The following is an 18,006-nucleotide window of genomic DNA, read 5'->3' on the forward strand; positions in this document are numbered from 1 at the left end:
CTATTAAGTAGGTGAAGTTCTACATCTACATTTCTTCTACATTTATACTCCGCAAGCCATCAAACGGTGTGTGGCGGAGGGTACTTTACATACCACTGTCATTACCTCCCTTTCCTGTTCCAGTCGCGTATGGTTCGAGGGAAGAACGACTGTCGGAAAGCCTCCATGCGCGCTCGAATCCCTCTAATTTTACATTCGTGATCTCGTCGAGAGGTGTAAGTAGCGGGAAGCAATATATTCGATACCTCGTCCAGAAACGCACCCTCTCGAAACCTGGACACCAAGCTACATCGCGATGCAGAGTGCCTCTCTTGCAGAGTCTGCCACTTGAGTTTGCTAAACATCTCTGTAATGCCATCACACTTACTAAATAACCCTGTGACAAAACGCGCCGCTCTTCTTTTGATCTTCTCTACCTCCTCTGTCAACCAAACATACACTCCTGGAAATTGAAATAAGAACACCGTGAATTCATTGTCCCAGGAAGGGGAAACTTTATTGACACATTCCTGGGGTCAGATACATCACATGATCACACTGACAGAACCACAGGCACATAGACACAGGCAACAGAGCATGCACAATGTCGGCACTAGTACAGTGTATATCCACCTTTCGCAGCAATGCAGGCTGCTATTCTCCCATGGAGACGATCGTAGAGATGCTGGACGTAGTCCTGTGGAACGGTTTGCCATGCCATTTCCACCTGGCGCCTCAGTTGGACCAGTGTTCGTGCTGGACGTGCAGACCGCGTGAGACGACGCTTCATCCAGTCCCAAACATGCACAATGGGTGACAGATCCGGAGATCTTGCTGGCCAGGGTAGTTGACTTACACCTTCTAGAGCACGTTGGGTGGCATGGGATACATGCGGACGTGCATTGTCCTGTTGGAACAGCAAGTTCCCTTGCCGGTCTAGGAATGGTAGAACGATGGGTTCGATGACGGTTTGTATGTACCGTGCAATATTCAGTGTCCCCTCGACGATCACCAGAGGTGTACGGCCAGTGTAGGAGATCGCTCCCCACACCATGATGCCGGGTGTTGGCCCTGTGTGCCTCGGTCGTATGCAGTCCTGATTGTGGCGCTCACTTGCACGACGCCAAACACGCATACGACCATCATTGGCACCAAGGCAGAAGCGACTCTCATCGCTGAAGACGACACGTCTCCATTCGTCCCTCCATTCACGCCTGTCGCGACACCACTGGAGGCGGGCTGCACGATGTTGGGGCGTGAGCGGAAGACGGCCTAACGGTGTGCGGGACCGTAGCCCAACTTCATGGAGACGGTTGCGAATGGTCCTCGCCGATACCCCAGGAGCAACAGTGTCCCTAATTTGCTGGGAAGTGGCGGTGCGGTCCCCTACGGCACTGCGTAGGATGCTACGGTCTTGGCGTGCATCCGTACGTCGCTGCGGTCCGGTCCAAGGTCGACGGGCACATGCACCTTCCGCCGACCACTGGCGACAACATCGATGTACTGTGGAGACCTCACGCCCCACGTGTTGAGCAATTCGGCGGTACGTCCACACGGCCTCCCGCATGCCCACTACACGCCCTCGCTCAAAGTCCGTCAACTGCACATACGGTTCACGTCCATGCTGTCGCGGCATGCTACCAGTGTTAAAGACTGCGATGGAGCTCCGTATGGCACGGCAAACTGGCTGACACTGACGGCGGCGGTGCACAAATGCTGCGCAGCTAGCGCCATTCGACGGTCAACACCGCGGTTCCTGGTGTGTCCGCTGTGCCGTGCGTGTGATCATTGTTTGTACACCTCTCTCGCAGTTTCTGGAGCAAGTATGGTGGGTCTGACACACCGGTGTCAATGTGTTCTTTTTTCCATTTCCAGGAGTGTATATAATGTTTGCATGGAATTATACCTATAATGCAGCACAAATTGGGTTATGGGAGCAGGAGGTATGTGACTATGTCCACTTCCAAAGATATATAGCAGACGTGTCTAAAATTATTTCTCCTGTACTTGAATTAAAACCACAGACATAGCATGTGGTTAAAAAACTGTAAACTGTCACAGCAGGAGCAGAGTTGAGAAATAAGAACACAGACGTTGTGAGGTAAAATTCATTTACTTCTGATCCAACTTAAAAGTAATTTTACATTTTCATAAGCAGAAACAACAACACTTTTTTCATACATGTTCTTCAGTCAGTGGAGAGAAGGACACCCATAGAATTCCAGGTCTTGAATAGCAACAAACTTAAAGATTCGATGCATCCATGAGATCTTCTCCTTCCCCTTCACATAGACGATGGTATCCGTGTGATCGAATAATTCAAGTGCCATCACCATATCTTTATAAGGTATGCCAGCATCCTACCAGTGAATTTCATGGTAGAAATGTGTTAACCACATTGCACTCTTCCATGTCTTAGAACACTTCACATATTTGGAAAACCTTAGTGATGCTATGTTTGCTGAGAATGTCTCTATTATTGCAGCATCTTGTGTGTATGCTACAAACGCACCATCTTTAAATATGTACTGTCTATGGACACCATATAGAAACCCTGAGTGTCTGCAATGATGTCCACACCTTGAGACGCCATTGTGAAATGCTCTAGGTATGGTGCAGCACCTGTTCATTTACACAGCTTGTTGCACAACACCAGTGAGCGGGCAGTAGTTGATCACATGGTAATGTAGAACTAGAGCATATGCGACAGTGTGTTCTTGGAAATTTGTTGAAGATTCAAATTCAATTCGCACATCTATAGATCCAGACTTAATTATCTCGTTCTCTTTCGAGCAGTCTATTACGATGATCAGTGAAAGCTCTTTGAACTTACATGGACTGATTAGATACCCTCCTCCCTCTTCTTCAGCAATTTCATAGTAAGAAGTGTGAAACCTTGCATATATGTCATAAGCTAGACTGTATACATTTTGATTCCACTGCTGCTGTAGAATTTTGAAGTGAGGTAGACTTTGGCATTAGTTAACTTGCAGTTGTTGAACACAGGAGAATCATTTGTTATATTACATCTTCTATCAGTCTGAAACACAAGTATGAGTAATCTAGGTGTCTCCAGCTGTGAAGAGGTTTTAATAGCCCATGTTTGTCTGCTCGCAGTCAGTAACACTGGGTACTCGAAAACCACCCTCGAGCGAAAAGTCAGTGACAGAAATGTAACATAATTGTGGACTTTTAAGAGCTTCAAATGCTCCTCGTCGGATACACTGATGTGAGGTATTTTCCATATTATCTTGCTGATTGTGCCCATATTCTCCTCTTGAGCTCTTTGAATTTGTGAGTTATTGTCTGTTGCACTTTGCACCAGAATGAGCTCCTTTTTAGCATTCATATTAATCTGTCTTATGTCCTCAAAGTACCCCATAATCATTTTTAGAGGTATGCATGCAGTAAATTGCTTGTACTCTGCAGCTGTACTATCCACTGGATTGACTACGAACCATCTTGCTTTATCTAAACTATGCAAATCTGCGGGTGTTGCAGAGACATATGTTTTAAGGGTCGATGTTATGCTGACATCGTGTGTACGATCAATCTCAGACCCATTGAGTTCATAGCGTATCTCTTGGAACAGGAATGCTGAATTGTTACGTCTAAGCTTGGACCCCACTGTATTGCTGCAGTCAGTTTTCTTGAATGACCCCTTTAGATATATGAAACTCTTGCATGGGAGCATGGGTACATCTTGGTGCTGGATGACAATCCTAATTTCATTGTTCTTGTTAAATGTGGTTCAAGCTTACGGTTTATGAGAGAAGTATTCCTGACATACACTCCTGCAAATTGAAATAAGAACACCGTGAATTCATTGTCCCAGGAAGGGGAAACTTTATTGACACATTACTGGGGTCAGATACATCACATGATCACACTGACAGAACCACAGGCACATAGACACAGGCAACAGAGCATGCACAATGTCGGCACTAGTACAGTGTATATCCACCTTTCGCAGCAATCCAGGGTGCTATTCTCCCATGGAGACGATCGTAGAGATGCTGGATGTAGTCCTGTGGAACGGCTTGCCATGCCATTTCCACCTGACGCCACAGTTGGACCAGCGTTCGTGCTGGACGTGCAGACCGCGTGAGACGACGCTTCATCCAGTCCCAAACATGCTCAATGGGGGACAGATCCGGAGATCTTGCTGGCCAGGGTAGTTGACTTACACCTTCTAGAGCACGTTGGGTGGCACGGGATACATGCGGACGTGCATTGTCCTGTTGGAACAGCAAGTTCCCTTGCCGGTCTAGGAATGGTAGAACGATGGGTTCGATGACGGTTTGGATGTACCGTGCAATATTCAGTGTCCCCTCGACGATCACCAGAGGTGTACAGCCAGTGTAGGAGATCTCTCCCCACACCATGATGCCGGGTGTTGGCCCTGTGTGCCTCGGTCGTATGCAGTCCTGATTGTGGCGCTCACCTGCACGGCGCCAAACATGCACACGACCATCATTGGCACCAAGGCAGAAGCGACTCTCATCGCTGAAGACGACACGTCTCCATTCGTCCCTCCATTCACGCCTGTCGCGACACCACTGGAGGCGGGCTGCACGATGTTGGGGCGTGAGCGGAAGACGGCCTAAAGGTGTGCGGGACCGTAGCCCAGCTTCATGGAGTCGGTTGCGAATGGTCCTCGCCGATACCCCAGGAGCAACATTGTCCCTAATTTGCTGGGAAGTGGCGGTGCGGTCCCCTACGGCACTGCGTAGGATCCTAGGGTCTTGGCGTGCATCCGTGCGTCGCTGCAGTCCGGTCCCAGGTCGACGGGCACGTGCACCTTCCGCCGACCACTGGCGACAACATCGATGTACTGTGGAGACCTCACGCCCCACGTGTTGAGCTATTCGGCGGTACGTCCACCCGGCCTCCCGCATGCCCACTATACGCCCTCGCTCAAAGTCCGTCAACTGCACATACGGTTCACGTCCACGCTGTCGGCGCATGCTACCAGTGTTAAAGACTGCGATGGAGCTCCGTATGCCACGGCAAACTGGCTGACACTGACGGCGGCGGTGCACAAATGCTGCGCAGCTAGCGCAATTCGACGGCCAACACCGCGGTTCCTGGTGTGTCCGCTGTGCCGTGCGTGTGATCATTGCTTGTACAGCCCTCTCGCAGTGTCCGGAGCAAGTATGGTGGGTCTGACACACCGGTGTCAATGTGTTCTTTTTTTCATTTTCAGGAGTGTATAATTCTCTCATCATACTCTGCTGGATTGGTTATACTGAGTGAGGACGTCATTTCACTGTTTCAAGCCAACTGATTTAAGAAACTCATAGTTCACACATGTTATCACATCGCTGTTTGGTAGCGAAGTGACATGTTGTGGATTGTATGCTCTTGTTTTATACTGTAAGCCCACCCCTCCTTAGATGTAATTGTACAATGATCTCTTCACCACAAAAAATCAACAAGTTGGGTATTGTGGTCCACAATATCCAGCTCCGAACAATCCAATGCCATTGTATGTGGCGGATCCACCTTCAATGAGAGGCAGATCCACACTCGAACGCTAAGTAGGGTCTACTGAAGTCCTGGGAGCCATCTACGACAATGGATATACACAGACATACAGAAAACCGAGCCAACACTCTCCAAATGTGGAGGTGACTGGATACAATTGAGTGCAGTGCTATAATACACGTCCCAATCAGTGCACTTGGACTGAGCTATTTTGGCTAAACATACTACTACTGCCTTGATGGAGCTTGAATTCTCCGCCATTTTCTGGGGGAGGAAGGGGGTGAGGGGAGGGGATTTACCAGTGGGTGAGAGATTAATTAAGTGATCAATTTAATTAAGTAGTCAATCAAATTGATAAGAATGAGAGGAATTATTCCAGTAACTCAGACCTAAAAGTGTACCTGTAGCGAGGCGGGGGGGGGGGGGGGGGGGGGGGGTTGAGGGAAGGGGCGGTGGGCACAATAGGATAAGTGCCTGTCAATCGAAAGGAAATGGGGGTGACATAAAACCACTTAACAGAATAATAGGTTAAGTACCTGTCAGTCAAAGGAGAACCATAGGTTAAGTACCCATCAATCAGAGGAGGACAACAGGTTTACCCTTGATTGCACACTTGTTCCTGATGTAGGCAATCCACACTAACAAAATGCATTGGCGCCGCCCTTGTCCCCCTAATACTGTATAGTTAAACATTGAAGCCACTGAAGGTCAGCTGGAAATCCCTTAGCCCCTTCCTATCCGAATCCGAGAAATAAACTTCAGTCCTGGAAGTGTCACCTGCTGCGTTGATAACGAGTCTATCAACAATGGAATCCACGAGGCCAACCAGCCGCAGCATTTTCTCTTCTTCTTTTATGACCAGCGTTCGGCAGTGACGTGTGAAAAAGCTGTATGCGTTAGTCCCAGTACGTCTGGCAGCTTAACAGTCTTGTTACTTCTCGGTCCAAATCCCGCAGATTGGCTCCAGGTCAGTTCTGTTGGTTTTATATTGTAATGGCACAGTGACAAATGTAAAAATGCAACATTTATATGATGTGCTCGATGCTGTGAAAATGATTGTTTTTCATGTTTCTACGATACTTATCTACTTCTGTGGTACAAACGATGGACGTAGTCCATACATAGAGGACTGGTTTTTCATTTTTGCCTTAAAAATTAAATTATGTTTTCTTAATTTAAGCAATTTTTATGAACAGTCTTTCGTAATTCATCGATAGTTAAGAATTTGTATTTGAAATGGAAACGGGAATTTCGCGTCCAATATGTAATTAGAAATAAGAAGATGTGCATTATTTATGAAAAATGATGATGAGTTTTATAATTACTAGATGTAGGTATTTCAAATTAAATGAGAAAAAAATTATACTGGGGAGATTTAAACGAAGGCACAAATAAACACATTAGATTTACAATAAATTACGCTACCGCCTGCGTTATGCGTCCAGCGAAAGACAGTTTTATAACTGCAGTGTATATGAAGGGCTTATTTCAATAGTGGTACGAGTCCATTTTTTAAGACCTAAAGTTAAATGAGCGCTGAAAAATCTGCAGTTGAGATACCAGAAATATTCAAGTGTATATACTTGAATATTCAAGTATATATACTTGAATATTTCTGGTATCTCAACTGCAGATTTTTGAGCGCTCATTTAACTTCAGGACTCTGTATCTCAGAATGAAGAAAAATGGACTTGTACCATTATTGAAATAAGCCATTCATATAGAACGGGGGAAAACTTCAAAGCCGACTATCTGTAAAATTATGAAAAACATTAAGTACAGCCTATTTCTAGGCACTTTTTAACTGTGTTCCACTCGCGTGTTTCACTACGGAACAGAAAGCAACCCGGGCCATTTTTATACTGCGCATTAAAAGCGCGGCAATCAGAGCAGAACGCTGCAGAGGTTGTGACTGTCCACGATTTTTGAAATAAAAGCTACACAGCTAAAGCGTTATTATGAAAAACGAAGGTGGCTGTTAATACATTCGAATGTCTTAAAGTTTCATTATATGTAACTTAGTAATAAGATATTTAATACATAAACAGGACCTACTTCCAGCAGCATAACACCACCAGTGTACGCGTGCTACGGCTTTTGACCAATCATCGCGTTTGTGTTTGTTTACATTAGGTTTATTCTTAAGATGAACGGATTATAGGCACGGGAAATTTTAGAATTAAATTTTGTTCTTCTTTCAGATATCTATACCTGAGAATCGATCGAGTGCAAAGGAAATAAAGGATAACATTGAACAAGGGAAATATGTTACGACAAGCAAACCAATCGTTTGGAGTCAGAAGATTATACGGAAAACAATAGCAAAAAGCATTTGTGTACATCGATCAGAAGTTGGGGAAATAAAAGAATAGGTAAAGATCAATTTCTCTCCACGAAAATGGGTTACTGGTGACCACGATCTGAAGTTTCAAGATAAAACTACACAAGAAATTAAGAACTAAAAAGAATGGCAGTTTGTGGGAACAATTTGGAAGGTGTTGAGAGGAAGGTGTTACCATGTTATAGACACATAGAAAAAAATGGATGATAATGGCGGGCAAGGAGGGTATGTGGCGGATCCTGGGTGAAGAAGGAAATGAGATCGACCGCCTAGAAAATGGGTGAAAACGTAATGGAAATTACAGACCAAAGGAATCTCCCAGAGGGATGATGAGAAGCGAGAAACTGTATTAGCTGCAAACAGTTCACAAATGAGCAGGATGTTTCACGAGGAACAGCAAACGTTTTAGAAGATGGCGGTACGATCTGATTCGAATAAAACATTCCATATATAACAGGTGACCAGATTTTATTGGTCACTGACATACAGCTGGTTACAGAGTCAAATTTTCGTTTCGCGTGTTGGCACCACAGTTGCTATGGGTTCACTGGACACTTGTCATTTTTGTGAAATTTAAAACTCTACACGCTTGGAGACTGATCCGTGAAATTTCGAGCGAAGCGCCGGATGCCGCAATATTTCGGGGAAGCGCCTTCCGGCCATCTTCAGGTGAATACTGATTTTCACAACAGATGACGCGCGGCACAGAGCACAGCACACATGTGGTAACGGGGTCTTAAATAGAGGAGCTCAGCCTATTTTTCCAATATTCACCTGAAAGTGGCCAGAAGACTGAACCTAAATACCGTGGCATCAAGTTACAGACATCCGCCAGTGCGCTCGTAATTTCATGAAACAGTTGTCATTTTTGTTTTGAAGTTCAAGTTGTGAAGTTGTGCTAGAGTTTACGTGATTTACGTTTTCGACTGTGTTTGTGACTTCTGATCACTATGGGACTTAACATATGAGGTCATCGGCCGGCCAGTGTGGCCAAGAGGTTCTAGGCGCTACGTCTGGAACCGGGTGACCGCTACGGTCGCAGGTTCGAATCCTACCTCGGGCATGGATGTGTGTGATGTCCTTAGGTTAGTTAGGTTTAAGTAGGCAAACCTGATTTGCATTCTCACAGTGGCGCTACTGGTGCCAATCTTATGCGAGTGGCGTGAAGTTTGAAAAGACATCACCTTTCGAATTTAGAAACATACCTACCAACTTTCGTTTATGTCGCACAACTCGCATAATAGCGCTGTGAGAAGCTGTGCGTCATTGGACTTTGAGGCTGCTAGAGACGATGGTGAGCAGAGCTGACACACGTCATGAGATCTCCGTCCCGGTATGAGTAGGGGTAGTGCTGAGTATGGCCTTCACTGTCAATGCTGCGTCAACACGAGGCTTACATTTCCCAGCTTGTGATGTACCAGCCCAATTCAGACGCTCTGCTGTCCGCTGTGAATATGTCAGGCTGTGCCACGCTCAGTGGTGCAGGGCATGGAAATCCTTTGTTGATACCTCGGCAGGAGCGGGGATGGCTGGATCCACCGCATCGTAGTTCTGTGAAGATGGTTTAGTGCTGAGCTGCCCGTTCAGCCAGATGCTCAGTCGGTGGCCAGAAGTTGGAAGCCCGGCGAGAGTAGAGAGACTGCGTCATAGATATGGCTTAGAATAACACAAGCAGGACATCACATTGCCGTCCAGCTGGGCGAAGTTGACAGCTGGTTAGGGAGAGGTTTAAATGCAGCTGCTCGCGACTCACTTTTCCAAAAAAGGTCCACGTTTGTTGGTCACACAGAAACTTTCTGGAACAGGGGCAATGAACGAGGCTGTTATTGCCATGCAGTAGTCGGTCAACTTGTAAAAGCTTTCTCAGAGCTTTATCACTCCCAGGTCGTTGATATGCGGGATCCTGACGATACGGGGTGGGCTGCTTGTAATAGGGTGGTGAGCATGCAGGTAGGCGACCGCCGGCAGTCGGTGTCCGTTTCCTGATGTGCTGTTCCAGGCTCCAAGCTCTACTACAGCCCATCCTGTTACAACAGGATCACGTGGCTTGCAATTAGAATACCAAATGTAGTATCATATTAAGAATGTTGCCATTAGGGAAAGAGTAATACACTCCTGGAAATTGAAATAAGAGTCCCAGGAAGGGGAAACTTTATTGACACATTCGTGGGGTCAGATACATCACATGATCACACTGACAGAACCACAGGCACATAGACACAGGCAACAGAGCATGCACAATGTCGGCACTAGTACAGTGTATATCCACATTTCGCAGCAATGCAGGCTGCTATTCTCCCATGGAGACGATCGTAGAGATGCTGGATGTAGTCCTGTGGAACGGCTTGCCATGCCATTTTCACCTGGCGCCTCAGTTGGACCAGCGTTCGTGCTGGACGTGCAGACCGCGTGAGACGACGCTTCATCCAGTCCCAAACATGCTCAATGGGGGACAGATCCGGAGATCTTGCTGTCCAGGGTAGTTGACTTACACCTTCTAGAGCACGTTGGGTGGCACGGGATACATGCGGACGTGCATTGTCCTGTTGGAACAGCAAGTTCCCTTGCCGGTCTAGGAATGGTAGAACGATGGGTTCGATGGCGGTTTGGATGTATCGTGCACTATTCAGTGTCCCCTCGACGATCACCAGAGGTGTACGGCCAGTGTAGGAGATCGCTCCCCACACCATGATGCCGGGTGTTGGCCCTGTGTGCCTCGGTCGTATGCAGTCCTGATTGTTGCGCTCACCTGCACGGCGCCAAACACGCATACGCCCATCATTGGCAGCAAGGCAGAAGCGACTCTCATCGCTGAAGACGACACGTCTCCATTCGTCCCTCCATTCACGCCTGTCGCGACACCACTGGAGGCGGGCTGCACGATGTTGGGGCGTGAGCGGAAGACGGCGTAACGGTGTGCGGGACCGTAGCCCAACTTCATGGAGACGGTTGCGAATGGTCCTCGCCGATACCCCAGGAGCAACAGTGTCCCTAATTTGCTGGGAAGTGGCGGTGCGGTCCCCTACGGCACTGCGTAGGATCCTACGGTCTTGGCGTGCATCCGTGCGTCGCTGCGGTCCGGTCCCAGGTCGACAGGCACGTGCACCTTTCGCCGACCACTGGCGACAACATCGATGTACTGTGGAGACCTCACGCCCCACGTGTTGAGCAATTCGGCGGTACGTCCACCGGCCTCCCGCATGCCCACTATACGCCCTCGCTCAAAGTCCGTCAGCTGCACATACGGTTCACGTCCACGTTGTCGCGGCATGCTACCAGTGTTAAAGACTGCGATGGAGCTCCGTATGCCACGGCAAACTGGCTGACACTGACGGCGGCGGTGCACAAATGCTGCGCAGCTAGCGCCATTCGACGGCCAACACCGCGGTTCCTGGTGTGTCCGCTGTGCCGTGCGTGTGATCATTGCTTGAACAGCCCTCTCGCAGTGTCCGGAGCAAGTATGGTGGGTCTGACACACCGGTGTCAATGTGTTCTTTTTTCCATTTCCAGGAGTGTAGTTTTGTCGGAAATAGCAAGAGGAGAAATATGGCATCTAGAACCGTTACAGTGTTCCATCGTAGAGATTTTGGAAACAACGGAAATCCGAAAGCAATCAATAGTGAATTTGAACCAGCTCTTTCACAGTACAGCTACACTATTGCCCATTAACATTGCTACACCACGAAGACGGAGTGTACAGACGCGAAATTTAACCGACAGTAAGAAGATGCTGTGATATGCAAATGATTAGCTTTTCAGAGCATTCACACAAGGTTGGCGCCGATGGCGACACCTACAACGTGCTGACATGAGGGTCGTGTAACGGTCGTGAACCTGAGTTACCTTCGAGATTGGATGTGGTGAGTTGATGTTAGTCAAGAATGCCTTTCAGGGCAACAAAATCGCAATTATCAAACTTCACTGAGTTTGAGCGAGGTCGTGTAATGGGGTACGAGTAGCTGTATGTTCCTTCTGCGATACTGCCGAAAGACTTGGCAGTAATATAGTCTCTGTACATGACTGCTGACAGCGGTGGTCACGAGAATGTACTGTTGCAAGAAGAGCTCATTGGAGAGCAAAGTGGAGGTCTGTTGTGTTTTCTGATTAAAGCTGGTTCTGCCTCAGTGCCGGTGATGGTCGCGTGTTGGTAGAGAGAGGCCAGTTGAGGGCCTGTAACCAAACTGTCTGCGTTCTAGACACACCGGACCTACACCTGGAGTAACGGTCCGGTGTACTAAATCTGGTGATTCTGCCTGTTGTGCTGCCATTCATGAACAGCATTCTAGGGGGTGTTTTCCAACAGGGTATCGCTCGCCCACATACCGCTGTTGTAACCCAACATGCTCTACAGAGTGTCGACATATCCCTTGGCCTGCTTAATCGCCAGATCTGTTTCCAATCGAGTACGTATGGAATATCATCAGACAACACCAGCTTGTCCACAAACCGTCCCTGCACTGGCCGACCAAGTGCAACAGGTTTGGAACCATCCCGCAAACTGACATCCGGCACGTGTACAACACAGTGCTTGCACGTTTACATGCTTGTTCAACATTCTGGTGGTAACACTGGTTCTTAATGTACCAGCATTTCACATTTTCTATGGCCTATCTGGCGCTTATATTAACCTGTGACCTTGGAATGTTAATCATTTAAATGTATTATCTAGGCAAATGTATTCCCAGTTATGTTTTGGTGTTGCGATTTTTTTCCGTCAGTGTAGATGACACACTAGATATAATATTTGGGAGGAGCTGCATTCGTAGCATATTCTGACCAATTTTATTTCAGTTTTGCGTGTTTTGACACACCAGACGCAGCGATTGCAGGATTCTGATTTAGACGTGACGGTGAAGCAGGCTCAAAGTCTCATTGGCTTACTGTTTGCTGCTGGCAGCATGTTAAGGTAGCTTAAAGGAATATTCGATCTGAACTGCAGAATCACGTAAATGTGTATTTAGGGATTCCAGAATTCAGTTGATATTACACAGTAATATTTGCCATGTTGTTGGCATCGGGGGTCAGGGAGGTCGCTAAGTTTTACGATAGAGGATATAAGTCAGTGCTCACAGAAATATTGTTTATTGGCTGAACCGGTTTCGACACTTTAGTCGTTTTAATAGCGCTGTGAAAAAAGAAAGAATGACTAAAAACTCCTGTCAAATTTATAGTAACAAATGAAAGAAACAGCTAACGAGTATACTACATAAAATGTCGTTCGTTGCGTCTGAACATAGTAGAAGTGAGCATCAACAAAGGAGGTGGCTTACAAAACACTCGTTCGACCTATGCTTGAGCATTGCTTATCTGTGTGGGATCTGTACCAGGTCGGGATGACAGAGGAGATAGAGAAGATCCAAAGAAGAGCGGCGCGTTTCGTCACAGGGTTATTTGGTAAGCGTGATAGCGTTACGGAGATGATTAGCAAACTCAAGTGACAGACTTTGCAAAAGAGAGGCGCTCTGCATCGCGGTGTAGCTTGGTGTCCAGGTTTCGAGAGGGTGCGTTTCTGGATGAGGTATCGAATATATTGCTTCCCCCTACTTATACCTTCCGAGGAGATCACGAATGTAAAATTAGAGAGATTCGAGCACGCACGGAGGCTTTCCGGCAGTTGTTCTTCCCGCGAACCATACGCGACTGGAACAGGAGAGGTAAAGAAGTGGCATGTAAAGTGCCCTCCGCCACACAACGTTGGGTGGCTTGCGGAGTATAAATGTAGGTGTAGATGTAGATGCTAAGGGTATCCTACTAGAGAACTGAGTGGTGCTAGCCACCCGAAGTCCTGCAATAGCTAGACGTGTCTGCACAAACTAATAAATTATGGTATTGGCTTCAAATGGTTCAAATGGCTCTGAGCACTATGCGACTTAACTTCTGAGGTCATCAGTGGCCTAGAACTTAGAACTAATTAAACCTAACTAACCTAAGGACATGACACACATCCATGCCCGAGGCAGGATTTGAACCTGCGACCGTAGCGGTCGCTCGGTTCCAGACTGTAGCGCCTAGAACCGCGCTGCTACTCCGGGCGGCAAATTTTGGTATTACACAGGCTTGAGTCACAGTGGCCTTTCCAGTCTTTCGAGGCATGGACTTAACATTAAGGTCGTCAAAGCTTTGTGAAACAATGTAGGAGAAGTCTGAGTAAATAAGCAATGCGATGTCGAGTTATTTGCAGACTGTAGTAACCGAAATGAGGTGTGAGATACCACAAGTCACCGTTTAACTTCCTTAGAGTTTACATTTTGAGCATGGGATCAAATGTAGGTCTTATTCGTAACGTGATTTTTAACATCGACACGTTTGTCGTAAACTGCGAGTCCATTGAAACTTTGTTGATCAATATTCATGAAGCTTATCACAAAACAAGGGCACAGTTCAAGCTCGGAAAACAATCGCTAATATGCAACGACAAACAGTTTCTCAGCAATAAGAGCAGTTTCCTTTCATTAGTGTCGATGTACGACTAGTACGTGAACGCAGTTGCACCAACGATATAGAAATAGTTGGTCTCATATTTTGGTTGTGACTGTACCGTTGCTTAAGTCTCGTGATCCTCACCACAGGGTGTACGTGGGTCCGAAGCTGCTGATCTTCGCGACGGAACCAGAGGACGTGCAGCGCGTGCTGATGGCGAAGGCGCTGACGCACCGCGACAACTTCTTCGTGAACGCGGTGACTGCCTTCGTGGGCGACGGCCTGCTCACTACCGGCGGCCGCCAGTGGCGGCAGCACCGTCGAGTCGTCATGCCCGCCTTCCGGACTGAGGTACTCAACTTGTGTGTGTGGGACCAAACAGCTGAGGTCATCAGCACCTAGACTTACCCACTATTTGAGCTAACTAATGCTAAGAACAACACACACACCCATGCCCCCGAGGGAGCACTTGAACTTCCGGCGGGAGGGAGGAGGGGGGGGGAGGGGGTACTCCCTTGGATGCGTCAAGTACACGACACGTTGTAATGATCTGGAATGGGTCAGCTTACAAGAGATGAACAGTTTGACTTTTCTACTTTTGCGGAGTGGTAGGGGAATTTTAGCACAGGTATGGTTACGTGCACCATGTTTCACAACATTTATGAAACACAATTAACATCAGGCATCACAGACAAAATATTTGTTTAACTCAAAACGTGTCAACATATTATAGCGAGAATGGTTTTAAGAAAGTTAGATTAGACACTAAAAAAATCAGTATTACAATAACAGAACTGTCTCAAAAATCGATGGAGAGGAGTTTTTCTGATTGCTACCCTGTAACTGAGGACAACACCTGGGTGTAAATAACTGTTTCATATCGCACTACCCAGATGTGGGAGGGCCACAAGTTCGTTTCCGAGGAAACAGTGAGTAGCCGAAAGGACCGACTAGTCAGTGGGAAAACTATGAATATATCCGAAAGGACAAACAGAGTGATCTAGAACGTGAAAATCAAGAACTCTCAACAACATACAGACAATGCCATAACAGCAAGCCGAGAAAAAAGCTAAGAGCAAGCAAGTAACTGTGTACAAAAGTAAAGTCGTCTGTTGGGAAGCTTCGGAAACATCAACAAAACTGGACGAGAAAAAGCACACATACTTTCTTCTGCCGGCCGCTGTGGCCGAGCGGTTCTAGGCGCTTCAGTTCGGAACCGCGTTGCTGCTACGGTCGCAGGTTCGAATCCTGCCTCGGGCATACATGTGTATGATGCCATTAGGTTAGTTAGGTTTAAGTAGTTCTAAGTGTAGGGGATTGATGACCCCAGATGTTAAGTCCCATGGTGCTTAGAGCCATTTTTTGCAAATCAAAAACAAACAAACATCAAAACAGAAGAACAGCAAAAAGCGAAATATAGAATAAGAAAAATAAAAACCCTTTAAAAACTCCAAAATGGTACGTGCTAGAACATTTTGAAAGGTATATTCGGATTCTACACACAAAAATACATACTAGTTGATGTATCACATCCCACATGAAAAGTGGCTGTTGACTAGTGTTATTTGCATTAAAATGAGTAGTACACGAATTGTTCGTTGATAGGGAAAACCAACGCCAATGGAGTAATACAGCTAATATACTGGATACTATCAACATTGTATACAGCTATACTCAAACCTATCCGCCACCTCACGAGTATCAATAAAGAAGTCTCACACATATGGAGCTCACAATGCTGTCGTTGTCGTGATGCGGAAATGGAGCGATTTATATGACATCTGAAATGCCATAATCATTGATGAATTATCGAAACGGGTAAGTTTGTAATCTGTCCCTGTGCCGCCGTGGTTGAAGTATACAGCCCGCGGCAAAATGACACTATCCAAAACCGGCGCCTAGGCAACCGTGACTTACCTGGGCCGATAGACGACATGGGGGGAACGGCGGCTGCAGAGATGTGTACGAACGAATAGACGTGCAACTGTTGAGCAACTGACGGCCCAGGTGAACTAAGGGACTACCAACGGCGTCTCCTCAACCACCATTCCACGAACGTTGCTGCGCGTGGCAATCTGCAGCAGATGCGTGATTCATGCACCCATGCTGACTGCTGTTCATTAACGTCAGAAAAATTCAGAGTATCTTCCGGTATTCAGAGCAAGAGTGTACTGATTCTGCCACCGACCGCCATTGCCGCTACCCATGACGCCACGGTAGCTCAGTGGGCAGACGAAGGGAACATTTCAGAGCAAGAAGGACCAAGTTCTTGTAGGCCGTAATATTTCCTTTCTCATCACCAGACAACTGTTTTATGCGCGGCGTTAGGGCGTACTGGTTGATGATACCCATAGATATGTCTCTCCTATACAATTGCAGCAGTTTGCTTGCATTTCGTCCTTACACTCAGACCTTTCGCAGGAGGCAGCAGTCTTACTTCCATATCTATGTCGACCGGTGAAACAGTATTTTATTACTCTGTAAGCTTTCTCAGGGGCTTTGTTGTAAATAGTCTTCAGGTTTGCCGCCGGATGACGTTGTGCAGATTTCTCTATAGTTCCTCGGAGTAACTGTCCGACTTCTTCAGGTGGTCGAACTTTGCTGGTGGCTAGATAAGACTGACGGTATCTGTACATCGACGCCCCTTATATACACTGAAGCGCAAAAGAAACTGATGTAGGCATGCGTATTCAATTACAGACATATTGAAACCTCCCCTTGGAAAAATTAATGAACTACTGTGCTGATAAACCTCTTACGTTATTTGATTTTCAAACAGGTGAGCAGAACTGAAGGTACTCAGACATTTCTCTCTTTACTTATTCTGATCAGCATTAAACTGACGCACAATATTTTTTAGCGCAACGCAATCTGACTTTCAATAATCTCTACAAATGAATGGCCCTGACTAACAATAACCTATACCTTTCATAAATCATTTACCTCACAAAAATCTTCGTCACTACAACTGCTGCAATACAGCGAGCACCAATACTGCCAGCTAAATAAAAGATTTTAACTACTGAAGGTACTAACTACTGATAGGCCTGTCGGCCGCGGTGGTCTAGCGGTTCTAGGCGCGCAGTCAGGAACCGCGCGACTGCTACGGTCGCAGGTTCGAATCCTGCCTCGGGCATGGCTGTGTGTGATGTCCTTAGGTTAGTTAGGTTTAAGTAGTTCTAAGTTCTAGGGGACTGATGACCAGAGTAGTTAAGTGCCATAGTGTTCAGAGCCATTTGAACCATTTTTGAAATGATAGGTCTAGCAAATGAAAGATTTTAGTAGAGAAAAAACAATGTATTTACCTTAATAGTGTTCAAAAGTTCATGACATCCAGTCTTACAAATTTCGTTTCTCTGACGGAAACACGTCCAGATCGTCGCCTCTCAAAACTATGCCATCTCTCTTCCCACATCCACCACGGCTGGCGGCTCACCTCCAACTGCACAACGTTACCTGCTGTTCATGTCCAACTGCCCAACACTACAATAGCAAAGATTCCAACAATGGCAACAAGCTACAGATTGCACACAGCTCAGTCATTGATTTTCATACAAAGCGCTACGTAGCATTACCAACATAAAAACCTAAACAGCCTACTTACAATATGTAAACAGGCAGAATAGGGCGCTGCGGTTCGCAACGCCTATATAAGACAGCAGGTGTCTGGCGCAGTTGTTAGACCGGTTACTGCTGCTACAATGGACGGTTATTAAGATTTAAGTGAATTTGAACATGGTGTTATCGGCGCACGAGGTATGCGACACAGCATCTCCGAG

The 18,006-nt window shown here is 46.7% G+C and overlaps 1 protein-coding gene across 1 annotated transcript in view; it reads left to right on the top strand.

The window, feature by feature from the left end:
- LOC126361719 (cytochrome P450 4g1-like) overlaps nt 1-18,006 on the top strand; it is a 96,056-nt gene that overhangs the window by 7,952 nt on the left and 70,098 nt on the right. The window contains exon 2 of the mRNA XM_050007817.1: nt 14,377-14,578. Within this exon, the coding sequence (XP_049863774.1) occupies nt 14,377-14,578 (202 nt within the window). The remainder of the gene's footprint in view (nt 1-14,376; nt 14,579-18,006) is intronic.

The sequence above is a fragment of the Schistocerca gregaria genome, chromosome 1, assembly GCF_023897955.1.
Source record: "Schistocerca gregaria isolate iqSchGreg1 chromosome 1, iqSchGreg1.2, whole genome shotgun sequence".
In the NCBI taxonomy this organism is placed as follows: Eukaryota; Metazoa; Arthropoda; class Insecta; order Orthoptera; family Acrididae; genus Schistocerca; species Schistocerca gregaria.